The 21,518-nt window shown below is 34.8% G+C and overlaps 1 protein-coding gene across 1 annotated transcript; it reads right to left on the bottom strand.

The window, feature by feature from the left end:
- Positions 1–345: 345 nt before the first annotated feature.
- On the bottom strand, positions 346–21,419 carry LOC100375673 (GMP reductase 2-like). Its single transcript, XM_002735052.3, has 8 exons — positions 21,219–21,419; positions 13,440–13,559; positions 11,939–12,022; positions 10,751–10,924; positions 8,721–8,909; positions 6,315–6,357; positions 4,426–4,585; positions 346–1,249 (listed from the first exon to the last, which is right to left on the bottom strand). Exons 1-8 carry the CDS (start codon positions 21,303–21,305, stop codon positions 1,060–1,062), a joined length of 1,047 nt encoding a protein of 348 aa, XP_002735098.1. The 5' UTR covers positions 21,306–21,419; the 3' UTR covers positions 346–1,059.
- Positions 21,420–21,518: the final 99 nt, after the last annotated feature.

Here is a 21,518-nt window from a genome sequence, read left to right as displayed (position 1 = left end):
GCCGAGATTGCTCTACTGTTTGCAATGCACATTTCAATTAAAGAACTGAAGATATTAGAAAATGAACAATATTTATAGTATCAAAGCAATCTGACTTGAAGATATCATCACTAAATAAACAAATCTAAGAAATCTGCCTAAGGTACATATATGCCAGGTATCAAAGCAATAAGAATTGTAATTTTCAAGAAGTCGTCGGAAAAGTAAAACCTTGACAATGACAGTCACTCGTATGACCAGAATCACAGCTGTTGCTGCTTATTAAAGGAACACAGCATCCAATTAATCTATTACAATTTTTTATTTGAAGATGGAGAGTTATCTATCACTTAGTAGACTTATGAATAAATCACAAGTTGAAATATTTGTTTATTCACTTCAATTCACACATTTGAACATAAATTAAAATTACCAGAAATGTATTATTGTCTTGATCATGTTACGTCTCATCAAGTTTAAATCAGTTGTATAATACAGCATGTTACACATCCAGTAGAGCACATGGTTCTGTAATTGGACACGTTCAATCAGAATTAGTGTAGCTTATGGCAATAGTATAAATAAAACAAAATAGTGAGATGTAGTTTTAAAAATTGCGTTATATATGTACTGCTATACATTTTGAGTGTTCATGAATGCAATGATTATCAATTTGAGTATTCTCTGTAATTTAAAATCAAATTTCAGTCGTTTTTGAAATGTCATGGCAATTAAGTTATCCACAATTATCAGTTTCCTCATTAAACAAAGTAGGGAAGTACTAATACAACACTGCCATCTCATGCACTTGTACATAGCAAGAAAGCATATCATTAATAGAATACAACTGCAAAAGTCGGTAGTAGTAAGCATTTAACTAAAAAAAGAATATGTTCTGAAATTCATTTTTACCCCTGCTAAGCATAGAATTAGATCATGAATATTTCACAAATGAGGCACTGCAATTATGTAAATTATATCTAAATTTTCTATAAGACAACATCACTGACTATAACGCTTAAAGATGACCTAGATGAGCAGATATCTATTATTATAACAAGTACGTGTCTTGTATGACTTCTATGTTTTATTGCCAAATATATCATTGGTTTGCTGGGTGACGCGTATAAAAGTTGTACGTCTGCTCAGTTCCTTGAGTTTTTGTGCCCCTACGTATGTACACGTAGAACGAACTCCACCGAGGATATCAAGAATCGTGTGTTCAACATCGCCTCGGTATTCCACTTCGACAGTTTTTCCTTCAGAAGCTCTGAAAGTGAATTTAGAAAAATAAACATCACATAGGGAAACCAAAGGTGATTTGCCTAAACACTCATTAGCAATAACATCAATTATATTAGTAAATTAATTAACTGTCACCATGGTTACATCCAAGTGGTGTAAAATCCTGTAGTAGGGGGGTTGGAGATTATAGCATAGAAACTGAAATGTTTGTCATTGAAAAGGAATTTGATAGAATATACAATGAAGTAGTGTGATCAAATATAGGTTTCATCTCATGACCAGTACAGTTTCACAACTTACTGGTACATGTACATGTAAATATTTATAGATAATCCCACAATATCTTCACTTTGATTGACGTCAGCAGACATTAGTGATTACGATACTGCCAGAGTTTTGTATTAATCTAAACCACAGTAATCACATGTGTCAGCTGAAATCAACATAATATTGTGAGATTATATACAGACCCGCCAGAAAGTATTTACGCACCACACTACAGACAGCTACTACCTACGATATCATACAATAAAATAAACTCAATAACGGTTTGAATAAATATATTTATATATCTAATAAAATATGCGTTTTTACACACAATAAAAACATCAAAATTGTCATTGTCATGCAGGATTGAATAAAAACGGCAGTCTGAACGAAACAGTGAAAAAACGTTTGAATTCTCTATGGAGAATACCGTGTAAACGCAAGCTCTTGAATATTCATGAAGACATAGAACGCGGCGATTGTCAATAATGCGTGTGTCCACCTCTTCGCTGGATGACTTCTCTGAGCCGTTTTGGCATGGTATCGACGAGTTTCCGACACATGTTCACCTGGAACTGTCCCCAAGCTTCCATTATACTCGCGTATAAATCCTCGATGTTAGCAACTGGTCGGGAATGCACCTCTAAATCGATCAACTCCCAAAGGTTCTCTATAGGGTTCAAATCTGGAGACTGTGCAGGCCAATTCAAAGTGGTAAAGTTGTCGAAAAGATATCCGTACTCTTGTGGATTATTTAGAAAATCCCTCACTGCCAATGCTGTGTGAACGGGGGCATTATCCTGTTGGAAATGAAAATTGGGTCCAACGAGTCTTAGTGCCGACGGTATCATTTCGTTTTGCAGGATATCCAAATATTTCCATCGGTTCATGGTCGTCGGTACACGGACCAGCGACCCTAAGCCGGTAGCCGAAAAACATCCCCACACCATGACGCTACCACCACCAAATTTTATTGTAGGTTTAATGCATTTCAGCTCGTACTCTTCACCTGGTCTCCGACGTACAAATAATCTTCCACGGCTACGAAACACCGTAAACTTTGATTCGTCCGACCAGATAACTTGAGCCCACTGCACCGGAGTCCAGTTGATGTGTTGTCTGGCAAATTGCAACCGCGCTGCGATGTGTCGAGGTTGTAGTTTTGGTTTCTTTTTTGCAACATAGCCGCGAAGATTACCATCCTTATATAGTCTTGATTTTATAGTGCTCAAACTCAATCTTTTCCCAGTGAGTTGATTAAAATTGGCACGCAAATCACGGGCGGTGTGAAACCGATTCGCTAAACTCGAGCTGATGAGTAGCTGGTCTTTGGGTTGCGTTGTACGACTTGGTCGACCTGATCGACGACGATTGACCATACTACCTCGCAGACGAAGTTTTCGCAGGTTGAAACGTATGGAGCCTTCAGAAATTCCCAGTCTTCTTGCAATTTCCCTATTAGACACTCCTTTTGTATACAGTGCTTCAATGTTCCCTTTAGTAAATTCTGACAATTCCCTAACTTTCGGCATGGCTCAATGTTTGTAAATAAAAAATACGTATCTGACACTATGACCTCGATAGGAATATTCATGAACTACAACTGACAGGTATTCCCGCCCAGAAGCGCGTGTTGAAATAATTTCAGCTTCCCAATTGGTTCAAATTTGCATGAGAAAGGACATGACTATCGCACATGTTTTATGGCGCGAAGTTTTAATGAGATGCAAATGACATGCAAATGAGCGCGCTCCCATAGAGTTAACCATGGCGATTTTCGCTCACTGAAAAAACGTCTACATACAAAAAAACTAAACACAAATCAACCATTTTATTTTGACTAAAATGCACTAGTTCTTCTTAAATTTAGTATATTTTAAAGTCAACACATCATGTTACCCGGAATTGTTATTTTTAGTTACGAAAACGATCAAATGACAGGTGCGTAAATACTTTCTGGCGAGTCTGTATTTACCAGATGCATATTTCCACAGTATGACATAATGATGGGGAAGTGTTGACAGTGTAACTATTACTGAAGTAACACTGAGTACAATTATACCTTCGCACGCTTGTATAGTAACTTTGTTGCCGCCACGCCTTCAGGCAGCACGTACAATAAAAAAGGTTTGGCAGTGAGGTACATTACACTGAAGATATAGGGGTTTTTGATCTGCTCACTTTTTACACCACACTGCAGTGATCGGCATGTTATACATGGTATTCACTATAGCCAAACAAAAGAGATTTTTCCCCTTGTCCACAGCAAATTGAAAAATTATGTGGTGTAATTTAAGATTATTCAATCCCAGAACAGCAAGATACATTTTCAACTTTTACAATTTATTGATTTGAAAAGGAAACAAACATTTCCGTAATGATAATGTTTTACAGGTACACAAAATTTCAAAAAAAAAAGTTTCAGACTGACACGTGATGATGGGACGCAAAATCTTTTCTTTTTTTTTTTAAAGGACTAACATGATATTTAATTTTTGTCAATCCACACTGCATTTCACATTAACTGGTGGTGAGTAAATATTCATCTTTTGCAGAATAATCAGTAATAGCATTTATGTCCAAGCACTATCACCATGGATACATATAAAAAATGTGGGTGTTTTATATGATTAGGTCACATAAAATTAATACTTTGTTTCTGGTGATATTGAAAACAAAAGTAGGGTAGGTAGGAATAATTTTATTATTTTATGAAAATGAATTAATTATTCTGCGGTGCTGCTTGGCCAATACCGTTATTTGATGTGTCTAATTATATGCAAATGACTCATTGAGAAAATCATAGTGATCTTGAAGAACATCTTCAGTTACAAAATTTTGAGAATTCATGTTTTATAAAAACAATATGATTCGCACGAAACTCACACACGTTCATATTAAACAAAATCTGCAAGGCATAACTGAACTGCTCACCTGTACTCTGCCACGCCTCCAGTATGTCTTTTCATTGCAGTGGCTGAACTCATGCCGTAAAATAGTTTGACCCTCTTTCCATTTTTCTCTATAGTCTCGCCACCTGACTGATCATGTCCTGCCAACATCCCACCTAACATAACAAAGTCAGCACCGGCACCTGTGAACCACAACATGTATATGAGTTTTATTTTTTGTATGTCAACTGTGTAAATAAAAAAAAACAAGCATCTATTGTTACATGAGTGAACAACTTATACTGGTATACATGATCACACATCTGTAAGGAAATGAAACTTGCATGTGAATACTGTGAAATACTTTATTTAAACTGGAATTAATTTTTGCTGAAAAGACTTTTTGGGTGTTTTACATAGATTTTATTTTCACTGATTTTTGACCAGTTAAATGTGAAATATAGGGAAAAAAGAATATTCCCTTGATTTTATTTTCACTGAGTCATTCCTTCGGTGAAAATAGCGAAAATTAATTCCAATCGAAAAAGTATTTTACAGTATCCATGTATATGTGAAGTTATTTTATTTCTTACTAATAGTGACAATGAAAAGTTTCTAATGCGTTAAATGAAATACGTATGATTTAACAGCATATTTAACAATGCAAAACACACAGAATATACGCTTTGGGAATAAGCACAGTCCAAAATAAAAATCTGAGCTTATTCATAGATTTGATCATTTGCATCAGAATTTTTAGAAAAGTATGTTTATGAAAAGTATGTTTTTTTTGTGATCATCTGGCAATTCATGCATCTCCTTTAATTTGCATGAGAACATCATCACATAGCACATCATTTGCATATCCTCAATTTATAAATCCTTGATATGTATACAGTTTGATGTGATGGATTCAGGTATGTCCATGACATGTAATAACAAGTCATTGTTAATAAAACAGTCCCCATCCAAAATTTTGTGATCTGACATATCAATTTGATGTTGATGAAGTCATTGAGATTAGATTGAAACCATTCATAGGAGATGGATTTGAAAAAAATTATGATTCAAATTATTGAATCAAATTACGAAAATAATGTTCATGTTGATGTATCTATTGGTATACTGTCTTTGTACAAAATTTAAACAGGAATGTTCATTGCATTCATGGGAAAGTACCGTAGGCATGGGTATCATGAAAAACAAAATGGCCACCAGTTTGAATCACAGAAAAAATATGAAGTGCACCTATAACCCAATATGTATGATCACCATACCAACTTTGATCCAAAAAGGCCTAGTCATCTCTGAGAAACAGCCTCAGACATGTAAAAATGACGATTTAGCACTTTTATGTGAAATTTGGGCATCAGTCAATTTGATATTGAATCAAATCACAAAAATCATGTTGGCGCAGATGTATCTCTTGGTATACTATCTTTGTACAAAATTTAAACAGAAATGTTCATTGCATTCAAGATAATGTAGCATGGGTACAATGAAAAACAAGATGGCCGCCAGTTGGCCATATTTGTTCGAATCACACACAAAAAATGACGTGCACCTACAACCCAATATGTATGATCATCATACTAACTTTGATCCAAATCGGCCCAGTCATCTCCGAGAAACTTCTGCGGACACGTTTAGGTATCAGAAATAGCAAATTTTACATCCAAAATGGCCGCCAGTCGGCCGTTTTTGCTCCGATCATAAAGTAACTTGACGCGCATATGTAAGACATTATGTATTGTCTTCATGTAAAGTTTGAATGAAATCTGTCAATGGGTGTCTGAGATATAGTACAGACGTACAGACAGATGGAACGAACCCAAATTAATAGTCCCCGTTTTCGGACTTCATCGGAACAGGGACTAATAATACTATCAATGCTAATTCAGGGAGGTGAAGCACCTGATATTGTGTACATACCGAATGCTTTGGATACATCTCCTGGACATGTGCAGCCACCATCCTAGGGAAAGAGACAAAATATACACCATTTATATCACCCTTGGTATATATATTCGCAGCATTAAACAGAAGTATCAGAAAAACATTCAAGGCTTTTTATTTCACACTAAGTTCAAACTATTGGTGATTCTGTATACAGAATTCTGAAGTACCGATCCTGCCGTAAATTCAACCTGGGCCATTAAACGGTGGTTTGGGTTTAAAAAAAAAAAAAAATGGGACCAAGAAATCGCCCAGGGCTCTTTTTCGGTATTTGTTTAAGGTTTTTTTTTTTTAATATTTTGGTGTCATTTTTCAGACATTCAATCATTCCTGACGTCTAAAATAGTCTAATTTAAGTTTTACCGTTTTACCTATTCAAGAATATGATGTTTATTGTGACTAGTGTAAATGGGTAAGCTTCGTTTAGACAATGAGCTGTTATTACTAAACAATCTTAAATTATTTGACAAAAGCTCAGTTTATCTTTTGAAAACAACTAATTTTTTCATTTAAAAAATATCATGCTGTTTTCCCATAAAATTCAAAGCAAAAAGATCGTACAACAACGTTTTTGGTTAACTTCTGAACGTTTGACTTGTTTAAAACATATATTCACTATGATTATAGAACAAAAGTTTGTAGTATTTCCATTGAATAGTTTTTCCACAATGCCTTCTAAAAGTTTCACACTTTTAAAATGATCTGTAATTAACGCTATTGCCCATTTTCAGTTTTGTCGAATTAAACAAGTTGTCGCAAAAGCGAGTAAAAAAAAGCGATTGAAAAGCGGAAGCAGGCGTGAGGTTGAGCAAAATGAGTACTGTTTAAGCCTTTGGCCTCATTGAGTCTATTTAGTCAATTTTGGGTGAGGGAGAGAGATATGACGTAGTATGCAATCCAGAATAGTCTTATACAGCAAATAACGCTATGGTCAAATTAAATGCACTGATAATTAAGACAATTAAAATACATTGGGAGCCCTATTTTTGTGCGAGTTTGAATCAGATCATTTAATGATGTTTAGAATAAACTCATAGAAGTCCTACCGTTAAAATCCTATTATAAACCGCATTCCGAATAGTAACCGCACCCCTGATTTTGGCTTCAGTGTTAAAGAGTTCTCAACAAAAATTGAAAACATGAAAAGTACCCATTACTAACCGCACCCCCAATTCAACAAGACCGTGATTGACTTTGTTTCAACCAGCTGGTACATTGTTCATAATCCTATTCATTTGTTTCGGCAACGTGCCTAAAATATTCACACCTTTTTATTGTTCAGTAGTGTTAGGATGTCAAACACGCTTTTGTTCTTGCGACAACTTTTGTCAATATACTCCTTATGAATACGTCAGTGTGTCGCAAATTTTCGACAATGAGCAGTTATCACCGAGAAACTGTTAAATTCTTTTTCAATGCTCAGTTTATCTTTCGAAAACAACTAATTTCTTGATTTAAAAAAAAAGTCATGTCGTTTTCCCAAAGGCAAAAGATCGCACTACATTATCGGTAAATAGCTTCCGCGTTTCTTTTCACTTGAAGTCGGTGACCTGTCATTAACATATTTAAATGAACTAAGGTAATTTGAACATGTGGGCACCATCCAGCATTTTGATTGGTTAATTAGCGACTTGATCTATCTGGTCAAGTAACGTCTCGTGTGCATTCAAACTACATGGCAGATGTCGTATCGCATCGGTCGTTTACATGTGATCGAAATAATTCGCTTACGATGAAACTAAGTTGAATTTTACTTGCATTTGATTACAATCAAACAAATTTATTTTTCGTGCGTTATTATAATCACTACTGAGTAATAATCAACAATTTCAACACTTCGAAAACAAGTAAGTCTATCACTTGTGAGCCGAAGAATGGCCGGATTGCGTTACCGTACAACGGTACCGTACTTGTTTAGTGTTGTACCATGATCATTTTCTACTAAGCAATGCATTAATGTTTGTTTTTATTTGAAACTCGTGTCAGAATATACTTTCCGTTACGAAGAAAATAAAAAAAATAAATGCATATTACATTAAATATACTAATATAGTATTTTTTTTTCATGTGAACAGTTTCTTTGTGACGTGACGCTTATCACTCTTCCCTGACATCTAAATTGGAGTTACCCTTATATTCAAAAGATGTACGGTGTATTGTTTGTTTTGTGCAAGTGATGTGGGGAAAAAATGACCACGCCCATTTAGTGATTGCAATATGTACGTAATAGAAACCGCACCCCGAACTTGAGCTGTTGATCCCAATTTTTTATTTCATACATTGTAATACATGTATAAACCGCGGTTTACAATAGGATTTTAACGGTACTGAAACCCAGAGATCAGTTATTACAGTACTAAAGCGTGACATGTTCATACTCACAGAAATAATATGACCACCCAGACCATGAGCAGCATCGGCACATTCGATCACAGCACTTAACTGTGGATATCCAACGCCAGTCTTTTTACGTGTGGTGCACACAGAACCTGGTCCTATACCAACTTTAATAATATCAGCACCGGCTAAAATCAACTCTTCAACCATCTCACCAGTAACAACATTGCCAGCCTGAAATAAAAGATATAATAATGGGGATGAGCCATGTAAATTTTCTCCCCTTCTGACTTCCTACACATATTAGGGTAGAAACAAGGGATTATGTTAGCATTTTGTGTAGCAAGTCCTGTTAAGAAAATGAACTGGAACTTGCAATATATTACATGTTCTATTTCGGAAGGGGGGGGGGGGGGGTTGGTTCAGAATATGGGGGTTAAGGTAGAAGCCTACTCTAAACCCAGAATATATTCATTTTGCAATAAATTGTACTCCAACACAATACAAGGATATTGACTTAAAAAAAACTTTGGGGTCAACAGCCTTTTTTTGTTGTTGAGAAAATGATGGTTGTATTTTAGTGGAAAGTCACTATTTTGACACTATTATAACACTTTTACCACATGTTCCTATGGCAGAGATATTATGCAATATCTCAAAATCTAACCTGGTGACATAGGCTGAAAAAATCATATATTGTTAATGATGGAGTACTTTTTGTTGTTCTGAATTATTTAAAAAATCTGGGTTTTATAAAGTGTCAGAAAATGTAATTTTCAAGAAATATTAGGACACGTTTCTCAAAAAGCATTACTGTAACACACAAAATAATGCTATTTCATTATACCATGGGACATTAGCTTCATGATTGTACATAATAAACTAATGAACATTGACATGCGATTTATGACCAATTTTGTCAAAAATTATGACTAGGCTTCTACCTTAACACAATTCTTTGTAAAAACCTACTAAACACATTATTGTTTTTAGATAAGTGCTACAAAACTGGCATGACAATTTCATTGATGTCATGTGACCAACTATGAATAAAATTGTTGTGCATGCAAGGTTTCCATGGAACAAAATGGTAAAAAGTAATGTAAAAATGCATTTTTAAATTTAAAGGTCATGGGACGCTTTTCTTTAATCCATGTGATACTGTGCCAAAACAACCTTTGTGATACTAAGTGAATACACATGGGGTGAAATGTTCATGTACAGGGATGTAGAAAATAGCTGGTAGGCAACTGTGAATATACCAGGAAAACAGCTTTGGGCTAGATTAATGTTCTTTGTTGTTGAACCAATATGTACACAAATTGAAAGAAAAGTATAAAATTAAACTCCACTGAGTACTCAGCTGTAATTCTGATCAAACCAATCATTTCATCCATTGCTAACAATTGATAAAAACATGGTGATTAAATAAAAAGTTATTATTATCATAATTCATTGGTGAGGTCGAAAGTAGGGGAATACTGTAGATTACTTTATTTTCGCTTGGAATTTATTTTCGCTATTTTCGCTGAAGGGATGATTCCGTGAAAATAAAATCCAGCGAATATACTTTTTTTCCTATATTTCACATTGAACTCATCAAAAATCAGTGAAAATAAATTCCAAGCAAAACGCCCACAAATCCTTTTCAGCGAAAATTAATTCCAGCGAAACTAAAGTATTCCACAGTAGTATCGATATTAGACACCTCTGTAAGTTTGTGAGTTTTTCATGGTTTAAAAAATTAAAATTGATTAGAACCAAGATTTCAAAAATCAGTCATGATATGTCATCTGGGCTGCTGTATTATTTTATGAATTGTGTCTACACACCACATTAGAAACTTTAACAAATATGTATTATTAAATTAGTGTCATTGAAATTTATTACTTTGGGGATACTTAGGGGGTCAACAAGTTGACCATACTGTATACTGCAACTTAGGGGGACACGATTTGACTTGCTGGGGTTTTAATTTTAACATCAAGCATTTTCTAAGTTGCATACTTATTTTCTGACAGACTTAACCTGTGCTTACTCATCTACAGATATGAATAAATTTGTTGAGTACATACCATTATAGTATGTTTTGGAAATTCCGCTCTGACTTGTTTCACACACTCAACAAAGTACTCTGAGTAACCGTTAGCAACATCCAGGCATATGTAATTGATCTTGGGCACAGCCTCTATGATCTTACGTATTTTGTCCCTATCAGATTCACCTGTACCCGCACTACAGGCTATATTCTGTTGAAATAAAAAGAGAGAAGATTTTAAATATTGATTTGAATTTAACATTACTTTAAATCCATACTGAGAACATGAGATGATGGCCAAATAAAGGAATGTCAGCTGCCACACTTATTTTCAAGAGACATACAATCGATAATGATAATGATAACTAAACCTATGAATGGCCATGTTTATATATGCATGTTCAACATAGAATTATCAAAATTAGTGAATGGAAGAAAAATGAAATTCGAAAATGTCAGTTCACCCCCGACCTGACATTTTCAAAAGTTACTCAAGCAATTGCAACACGCAGACAGAACTGAGAGTAGAGAAAATCAAGAACTTGCAGGAAACTGTGCGATACTTAATAACTATGAACCCCCAAAACAAAGATGAGGATTTAGTGTGGCGCAGCGACCAAAAAGCGTAAGCAACTTCATTAAATATGAAATACTGGAGGCTAGAAGGACACAGAATTTATGTTGAGGGAGTGGATAACAAATGTTCAGATGTTGCACCACATTCTACCCTTGCCCATGAAATCAGCCACCAATTTTTAGGCACCTGTTCTGAAATGAAATTATGATGGTAACATAATGAAAAAACACAGATTATAGTATGTATTTACATACCGGTATAGTTCGTAACAAATAAGTATATGATATGTACACATAATTATTATTGGTGGCGTTTTTTTTTCAATTCCTGGCACCTTGTTAAAAAATGAAAAAGTAAATTTCAACTTTACATACAACGGTTTTGCAAAATACGATGGGGCTTACTCGATATTTCATGATAGTCAGGCTTCAATGGAGTGATATTTCAATAAGCTTCGCCTTTCGTCTATTACTGCAAGTTATACACGATTTTGGTAAATTTTAGAATTTCTGGAACTTTCGTAAAAACAACCTCACTCGCAGTGCGCCCCCACGCTTTTAAACCTCGGAATGGTTATGCAAATGAGTAGCTATTAGCAGCTCAGAAGTCAGGAATTACATGATACAATGATTATAAAATCCAACCTACCTCTATAATACTGGGATTATTGTCTGCAAATTCCTTCCATTCGTCAATGGAATAGTGTTTATGGATAGTGGTAAATAAACAATGCTGTGGAATGACAAAAATTACAACTGGATTAGCTTAAACTAAAATTACAACTGGATTAGCTTAAACTAAAATTACAAGTGGATTAGCTTAAACAAAAATTACAACTGGATTAGCTAACTAAAATTACAACTGGATTAGCTTAAACAAAAATTACAACTGGATTAGCTTAAACAAAAATTACAACTGGATTAGCTTAAACTAAAATTACAACTGGATTAGCTTAAACTAAAATTACAACTGGATTAGCTTAAACTAAAATTACAACTGGATTAGCTTAAACAAAAATTACAACTGGATTAGCTTAAACTAAAATTACAACTGGATTAGCTTAAACAAAAATTACAACTGGATTAGCTAACTAAAATTACAACTGGATTAGCTTAAACAAAAATTACAACTGGATTAGCTTAAACAAAAATTACAACTGGATTAGCTTAAACTAAAATTACAACTGGATTAGCTTAAACTAAAATTACAACTGGATTAGCTTAAACTAAAATTACAACTGGATTAGCTTAAACAAAAATTACAACTGGATTAGCTTAAACTAAAATTACAACTGGATTAGCTTAAACTAAAATTACAAAAAATTAAATTCAATAACAGTTAAGAATATTGTGTAGGTAGGTTACTGTTGGGATTTTTACTTTAGTTTATTTTTTTTAACAGTTAAGAAGAGTTATTTTTATCACAATCATGGATTTATAATACAGACTTATCAAATCGCCTGTTGACTTGGCTATATACCAGTTATCTCTGCTACTGTAAATGCATCAATTATTCACTTGGTTTTAATTTCACTATTTTCACTGATACATGTAAGTAAAATCCTCTAAATCAAATCTACAGGAACATGTAAAAAAATAACAAAACTCATTGTATCCTTGACAAATTCATGAAATTAAAACACAGTGAATATGCTAAAAACATCAAAATAGTGAAAATAAATGTTTTTACAGTATCCGAGGAAGATGGTGAAATAATGAGTATGAATTGTAAGTTTGTCATTATATTGGATTTTCTGGCAGCTACGTATGACATCAAAAGTAAAATAAGAAAGGCATTTTTTGTGAGCAAAACATGGCTAATTTGCATAAAAAATAAGATAAAAATCAACTACTGTGAAATACTTTATTTTAACTAGAATTAATTTTCGCTGAAAAAGCTTTTTGGGTGTTTTGTATGGAATTTATTTTCACTGATTTTTGATCAGTTGAATGTGAGACATGAATAAATGTATATTCGCTGGAATTTATTTTCACTGAAGCAGCCCTTCAGCGAAAATAGCGAAAATAAAGTATTCTACAGTAATTGGCACAAAATAAAAGTTTGAGTTTCAACAGAAATAAATAACAAAACAAAATTTTTAAAATGTCATGATAGTGACTGAAAAAAAAACAAGTAAAAAAAAACTTACAGATGCAAAGGTTTTTGCCATTTCAAATGTTCCTACTGAATCCATATTAGCAGCAATAATCGGGATACCATTGTACACTTTTTTGGAGTTTCTAAATATAAATTCTCTTGTTAAATCAACCTAAAAATAGAATGGCAAACATAAATACAATGAATCGTAATGTTACGAAAGGAAAGCCAAGAACACACAGTAGCTCTCGATTGTAGGGTTAGGGTTAGGGATTTGAAACACCCATCTGGCATACTTAGAACAAACCAAAATATTATTGTAATTTTTTAACTACCGGGTAATGCTAAAAACTATGGTATACTACATACCTGTACAACACACTATAAACCTCTGAACTATAATACTGAGCAAAACTACTTTTAAAGATCACCAAATCTGGTCAAAATACTGTTCTAGAATGTCAAAGTCACCATACACAATAGCCTTATCACATTAAATGTGATGTGAAACTGAAGGTTGAATATTTATCATTTTTGCTAAGAACGGTCACCAGACACACCAATAGACAATGTATGTATGATGTATGTACTAGTATGTATGTATTACATGTATGATGCACAACACACACTGTTACCGGTATAAGAATTGGCACATAAAATCGCGAGTGAGACGCCGACATTTCACCCAGGATTCCCAGTAAGTTGACAACACTTGCAAGTGATTTAATGTACAACGTTGATATATACATGTAGCATATTCGCTGTGATTTCAGTGTCCATATCACAATTAGGTATAACAGACACTTTTATTGTTATGTTAATTTCTTCAAAACAGTTCATGGCATCTGAAGGAGGTGGTATGTCTGACCACTAATCAACACAAAAGAAATCAAAATATGCTAATTAGTCAATATGGCTGCCTCTCAAATCTCCAATTTTGGATATTTTTTCCATTTTAGGCAAACAATCATCAACTAGAGCACAATTACATATTAAATTAACGAAAAAATGTAGCCATATGTTAGACCTGTTAAGAAGATTTCAGTATTATCCAGAATTCCATCTTGATCACATGCATAGGGTGTAATATCAGTCCAAAAGTACCCAGTTGCAGGTTGGCAGTTTCGGCTGGGACCACTTCGCGAACTGCAACTACTAAACCACCTATTTTGTAATTCTTTGTTTTTAACCATAACATAGTGGAGGCTTTAAGAGGTAGTACGGCAACATGGTGGGTTGATGGCATTTGGGCAACTGTCCGTTGTCTGTCCGTTGTCCGTCCGTTTTTGTGTCACTGAGCTTTATTTATAGTAAAACTACAGAACTTTTTTCCTGAACAGCTTATCTGCCAAAATTATGCAAATAACATTGTTTATACTTGAAATATGTGTAATCATTCCAAACAATTTAATTATTTGGGCTGCAATAACTCCCTTGTTGAATTCTTAAGTGCACAATAATATAGAAAATACAGTCCGTTATATGACATTTGATTATTATGAAATAAATTTCCAACACGATTATTATGTGTTTGTCTTATTCAGACTAATGATTTAGTTGTAATTTAAAGTTAAATGTACTAGATTATGCGATATGGGTCACATGCCGTCATATCAATTGTATGTAAAATACCAAATGGACGGTTTATGCACATAACTCTATACACACATGACACAAAATATAGGGTGCTCAGATTAGCTCACCCACATGTTTCAAATTCCAATGTTTAAAATAAATGTGCATACATTTATAAATTACAGATAGACACAGTAACTTTATCAGCTCACATACAAGAGTCAAAACTGACCTTTATTTACAATAAAATTAAATCAAACTATTATTTCCAGGTCTCCATTTTTCATGTCATCCTGTAATGTGTAAGAGTATACTGCCTCCACTTTGTCACCTTCATAAACTATATTATACCATTTCGGGAATCCAGGCACCTGAAATATATAGTAAAGTATTATAATTATTGAGGTGCCAAAGATAACTGCCATACGGGTAAAATATTACCACATAATGATTCAATGAGATTACCAATGGACTACAATGTAAATGCATCACTAATGAGTAAAAAATTAATTTTATGACTTAATTTTACCTAGAATGGAGCGGAATGAGTGGTACAATATATGCCAATGAAAATACTTTAAATTCATGATACATGTACTGGTGAGATACTGGTAATGTGCTTATTAACTTAAAAATATAAAATTTACACATATCTTACATTTACACATTATTATTACTTTTATTTTTTCATTTGTTTATTTTTATTTTTTATGTTCATTTTGTTTATCTGGGTAAATGATCATGTCTGTTATGATCATACCTGCGAAAGAACTGTGCCTCTGTAATCTACCAATTTCCCACCTTCTTCAAACCTATGTCGCACCTTTTTGCCGACAAGGAAAGAGGTTTCTGGGTCTGGAGAATCCGACAGATCACAGGCATGATTGACTAATACTTTAACATTACTGGCTAATTCATTCCAGGACAAGTTTACTCTCTTCCTGCCTTGTTTACGAGAAAAGCTGAAGACAGATTTGTCCCCTGCATCTTGTTTTAATACATTTTTTCGAAAACGCAGTTGGGCTTTCAGAGCTTGTTCCTTCTCTTTATTTGACTGCATTGACTCTAACATGGAGTCAACTTGACCCATAGTTTGCCAAAGACCATAAAAAAGCATCTGATGGGTGTCTTGTTCTAATTGGACCAGCTGTTTTTCCAGCTTTTTTTGTTCTTTGAGCCTCTGTTCTTCCAGAATTTCTCTTCTTCTTCTCTCAATTTCTTCTTTTCTCTTTTGAAATTCAACTCTGAGAGACTTCACTCCCTTCCTGGCAGCAGCAACCAATTTTTTACTTGTCTCATCATCCTGAGATGATAACCACTGATCAGTCTTGTTCATGAGAAACATTGTAGAGGCCTCTGAGGCTAATACGGTTATATTGGGCCTGAAACGCATCAGTTGATCGAGATACCCAAACAGACGCTCCACATACTTATTGTGCTTATCAACACTAAGCGTCTGCTCACGGAATTCAGGTGTTATTACCTCATAAAGGCCACCAGGAAGCTGATCTTTAAACTCTTTCTTTAGTAACTTGGCAAGAGCTGGTAACAAGGACCCCAGAATCATTCGAGTGTGACCATCATACTCTTGACTGTGCATGACCAAGGCATCCAAGACAGCATCCTTGTTCACAGCAATATTTTCAAATGGGACCATAAGGCCCAACATGAAGTTCTCCACATTCAAGGCAGCATCCTCAAGAAAAGAAACTAATTGTAGGTAATAGTAGTTCATGTCTAGTACATGAACCTCTTTACTCTCAAGCAATCTCCATAATGGAGTAGACACAAACTTAGAAATTAAACCCAATGCTCTACAACCAGCAACATAGAAATCTTCATTGAGTAAAGTAAATACACATTCTGTTAGTCGATTTCGTGACTGAATAGAAAGAAAACTTTTCATCCTAGCATGGAGAAAATAAACATGACCAGCATTAGCAAATAAAATATTGAACCTATTGCCACGATAAGGAACTAAGGGAACAGAAAAAAATTTGTTCTCTTTCAAGAAATCACTAATAAAAGTTTTAAAGCTGCGAAAACAGCCCGACTTTTCATCTGCTCCTCTAGCAAATGCTTTACAGGAGAGTCTGACCAAAGTGAGAGTTCCTGGTTCATTAGGCATGAAAGATTCACCACCACCAGCTTTAACAGAATCTGAACCGAAAAAGGACTTTTCCACCTCCAAAAACACGGTCTTTGACGCCTCTGCCATATGAACCAAACTGTGTAGCCCACAGAAAAAGTTCATAATGGCATCCACAGGTTTGCCATCCTCATCATTCAGATCAGCATAATTTGCCTTAATTTCAGGAAGAATTTCTTGACGGAAAATTTCTAGCAGTTTATTAAATTTACACTCGGTAGCTGCTCTATCACTCATAGTGTTGGCAATCTGGCACAGAATTCTTTTCCCAGCATCATTGCTTGTCTCTTGACTTCGTTCATCAATATCATCCAAGATGGATTTGAAAGTGTCTAAGGTATCCTGTGCAGATTTTGTGGGCATCTCCCTTAAACCAAGACAAAGATAACCTCCCTCCTTATTGCGAAGGGCAAATGCTCCAAATTTATCTCCATATTTTGATGCCTCATCAGAATGCAGTGTTGTTTCCTTTTGAGATAGACATTCTTCAGAGATTTGCTTCTGGGACAACCACAGCCGCTGTACATTCATTTCATTCACTGTTGAAGTTGACGGAAGACGATTGGCAGTTTTACCTACCAACTTCAAACAGGCTTGAATCACAGGACCAACATGTTGACTTCCCACTTGATGTTCCAACAAAGTGTAGACACATCTCTGAAGGTCTGCAGTGTAGCAACGAGAGGAAGTGTTGTAAAGGTCTACATTTGTTTCTTGGCATCTAAATAAATTTAACTCCTCCTGGAGGTGTTTGTTTTCGTCAACCAGGGTAGTAACTCTATCTTTCAGTAACTGCAATTCATTTTTGCCTGGTTGTCTGGCTGCAGCACTTTTAGAATACTTTTTCCGCCAGTAGTCTTCTCTATCCAGTGCTCGTTTGGCTTGTTTGGATTTCTCTTCAATTCGTTTTTTCAAACCCTCTGTCTTCTCATCTTTTTCTGAGAGCTGTTCTTTCACCACTTTCAGTTTCTTCAGATCTTGTTGTCGCTCTTCAGTTAAAGTAAACACTTCTTGTGCCAAAGAGAGTGCAACACTGCCATAAACTTCAGCTGGCTGAGTTGTTTCTGTAGCTTTCGGAGAGCATGACTTCCTCTTCACTGGCATATCAGGCAATTTTAATGTACTTTGCCGAAAATGGTTCAAATCTTCCAGCCCAGAAACTCTGCTTCTATTTTTATTGAACTTTCTATATGAAGTAATGACACGTGTCACATACTTCTGATATGTTGCAAACGATATTTCAGATACGTTATGGCAACTCTGCAACCATTTCGCAGTTTCCATTCGCCCATACTCCTTAAAGTAATCAACCACTTTACCATTGGTTAGCGTATCCTCCATACTGACCGTCTCAAACAAATCTTGGTTCATCATTAGAAGTGCAATTCCTATAGTTTATTATCAAACATAATTTATTAACCCTTTCAACTATTAACTGATATAAACACAAATCCATGTGGAGTTATATTATGCAAATTTTATTACAAATACAATACCAATGATGTAGAGCACAATTGATCATGCAAAAAATTGTTTATACAACAATTCAGGTAAAATATTAATAAGAATAAAGCCACTGCTACATGTTAGAGTGTCTCAGTTATTTTTTTAGCAATATCGGACTTACTGTGCTCTACATGATTAGGAATTGTTCCTCACATCAAGTATACCATGAAAGTAATATACACAGACACGCATTTACAATGCGAGGATGTTAATTTAGCCACAATAAATAAACTCAAAATAATTCACAACAATGTCCGTTCATAACTCAGACTCTGACTCACTCGATGTAGCTAAAAAAAGCTGTCCAGTACTGGTAAAATAAAATAAACTGTCAAGTTCCCAATATACTTCTGGTAACAGTGGTTGACATGTACTTAAATTATCATGAACATAAATAACTAAATTAGCACCAATGTCATGAATGCTAACATAGCAGTTTTCCTTAGTACTGGCAAAAATACTTTCAATAACCACAAGAACTATTTCACACATGCTACTATTCAGCAAAATATCAAGATAGTGAAATATAGTATGGGTAACTTTGAAATGTGGACTGCAGACAACTGTTGGATCATGTAGTTTAGCTCGCAGTAGCACAACACGCAGATTAGCATTTGGTCCACTGACCATGCGTTGGAACAAGTGGGTAATAATATTGTTCATGATTAGCACTGAAACAAGATTAATAACTACATGTATACTCATTGATGGCAACAAATAACGGCTATCATATGTATGTGATTTTTTTAATAATGAAGTGCTAATCTAAAATTGTTAGCATATTTATTGCATTTATGAACTCATGATATTCCATGTTTAGTGCTAACTACAATGTGTACAACATTAAAGAGCCACCTCAAGTTAAGCCCAATCTAGCTGTAATTTACTTAAACCATTGAAATTAATTAAACTTAAGATTTAGAAATTGGTTCCAGTAGTGAGCAATGCCATTGTCTTTGTTACTAAGATACTACTCTATTCATCCCATTGTTTCAAATGAATAGCGAGACGCCGTTCTACGAAAACATTGTCGCACGTGTTTTCCTTGTGAAGGGGTCAGTACTTCCGGCTTTAGAAAACTGTGTTGCGCTCAATTGCGCTGATAACATACATAAATCGAACGCAAGAATTCATTTTAAAAGACAGTCTATCTTGCTCCTATCAAGTGGATATAAGCGGCAGGCTCTGCAATAGCTAGTAATAACTCTCACAATGAATGGTTTCCAAAAATTACATATTTTTCAAGAAAATTAAAAAGATAAACGTAATAAACGTCGGCACTCACCTTTCACATATAGCGAAGACTTGTGCTGTACGAAAATGATGTCATATCCGGTGCTCGATCACGCATGTGAAGAGGTCGCGTGTAGCTCGAGAATCTCCAAGATGGCGTAACAGTCGCTGAAATATTGACTAGGTGGGCGACAATTTACCACTTTTTGAAGCGGAAAACACGTTTTCAGAAGACAGATGACTTAAACAAAAGTCAATTTAGATATTTTACTATGAATATCGATCAGTTTTACAACTTTTAGTCTTGAGAGATTTATTTAAGCACAATTGTATTTCGGCCTATGTTTCCTGTGGTGCTGGAATAGGGGCCCGGCCAGTCTGTTATCGCTATCACAATTACAATTTGGCACTGGAAATGCTTTGTTAACAATAACAGTCAGAGGAAAATAATTGATAGACAGCTTATCCTTGTTGACAATTTTGGATTTTTGACATACCTCAACTCCACTATGGGTTGATCTGTGTAAATATTCTCAAACTTGGAATATTTATATTTATACTGTGTCATGAAATTTGCAAATAGTGTCACATTTTCGGCAAAAATCATTGAGGTTTTACAAGAATAATACAGATTTATGCTTGAAGTATACTCGCACATTTTTAAAATAAGAATTCAAGAATCAATAAATGTTTACACAATATTTTTGTACAGATCCACCAATCTGAGGGGGAGAACATAAAATGAGTGAATGCTCCACAAAGCCATGGTATAAGTGGTTAAATTATTGTATTAAAAGTAGTTAAAAATTACACATAATTTATTTTGACATTTTTAGAAGAAGTAGTTTTTTCTGTCAATTATTCCAGTCAAATATTTTGTTCTGTTTACTTTTCTTTTGAGAATTAAAGGGCGGTGATGGTCGTGGCACGCATGTGCATGTGATATGGGTCTTATATAAACAAAGATGGGGACTTTGATTGTTTTGCAGATCAACGAGACGTTACCAAGCTTTATTTAGGTATATTTTGAGGTGATTGGAAGGTATCAAAAGAGTCACCGGCAAAAATTAGTGCAAGTCAAGCCCAAGTCAAAACTCACACTTGTGATTTCCATTAGAATGTTTATCCACACAAATGTCGCACATGCGCGACGTGACGATTACCGACCTTTAATTTTCTAATCAGCCACGGTCAACATTCCTTTAGATTGAATAATATTGACACTAATTTAGAGGAATCAACCAAGTACAAGTATTAGGAGATTACAGCTGAATTCGTGGGTGGTATTTATAAGAAATTATTTTTAACATTGTATAAAACATAACCGACCGCATTTCGACTCAGTGTTGCGGCATTTCGACTACATACCTCAGATCTACTCTTCAGTGTGCTTCGTTTGGGACGAAATAACACATCTTTGAAGTCTAGCTTCAGGTCGTTGTCGATTCTCGGCATACTGGAATTGCGAAATGGTTATCCAGGCAATGTACACGTTACTTTATGCTGTTTTACAACCTTAGACACATTCAACCCCGCCAAAACATGCGTGAGCGGATATGAAACCTTTGACCTACCCAGAGTTCAAATACCGGGTTCTTTCTAATGATGACCTATGATGTTCCACAACAAGCTCTTTCATTGGTCCATATTAGCTACTCAACTGTCGTA

The sequence above is a fragment of the Saccoglossus kowalevskii genome, chromosome 6 (genome assembly GCF_978046115.1).
Source record: "Saccoglossus kowalevskii chromosome 6, keSacKowa6.1, whole genome shotgun sequence".
Taxonomy (NCBI): Eukaryota; Metazoa; Hemichordata; class Enteropneusta; family Harrimaniidae; genus Saccoglossus; species Saccoglossus kowalevskii.
This window is presented reverse-complemented; position numbering and strand designations above follow the sequence as displayed.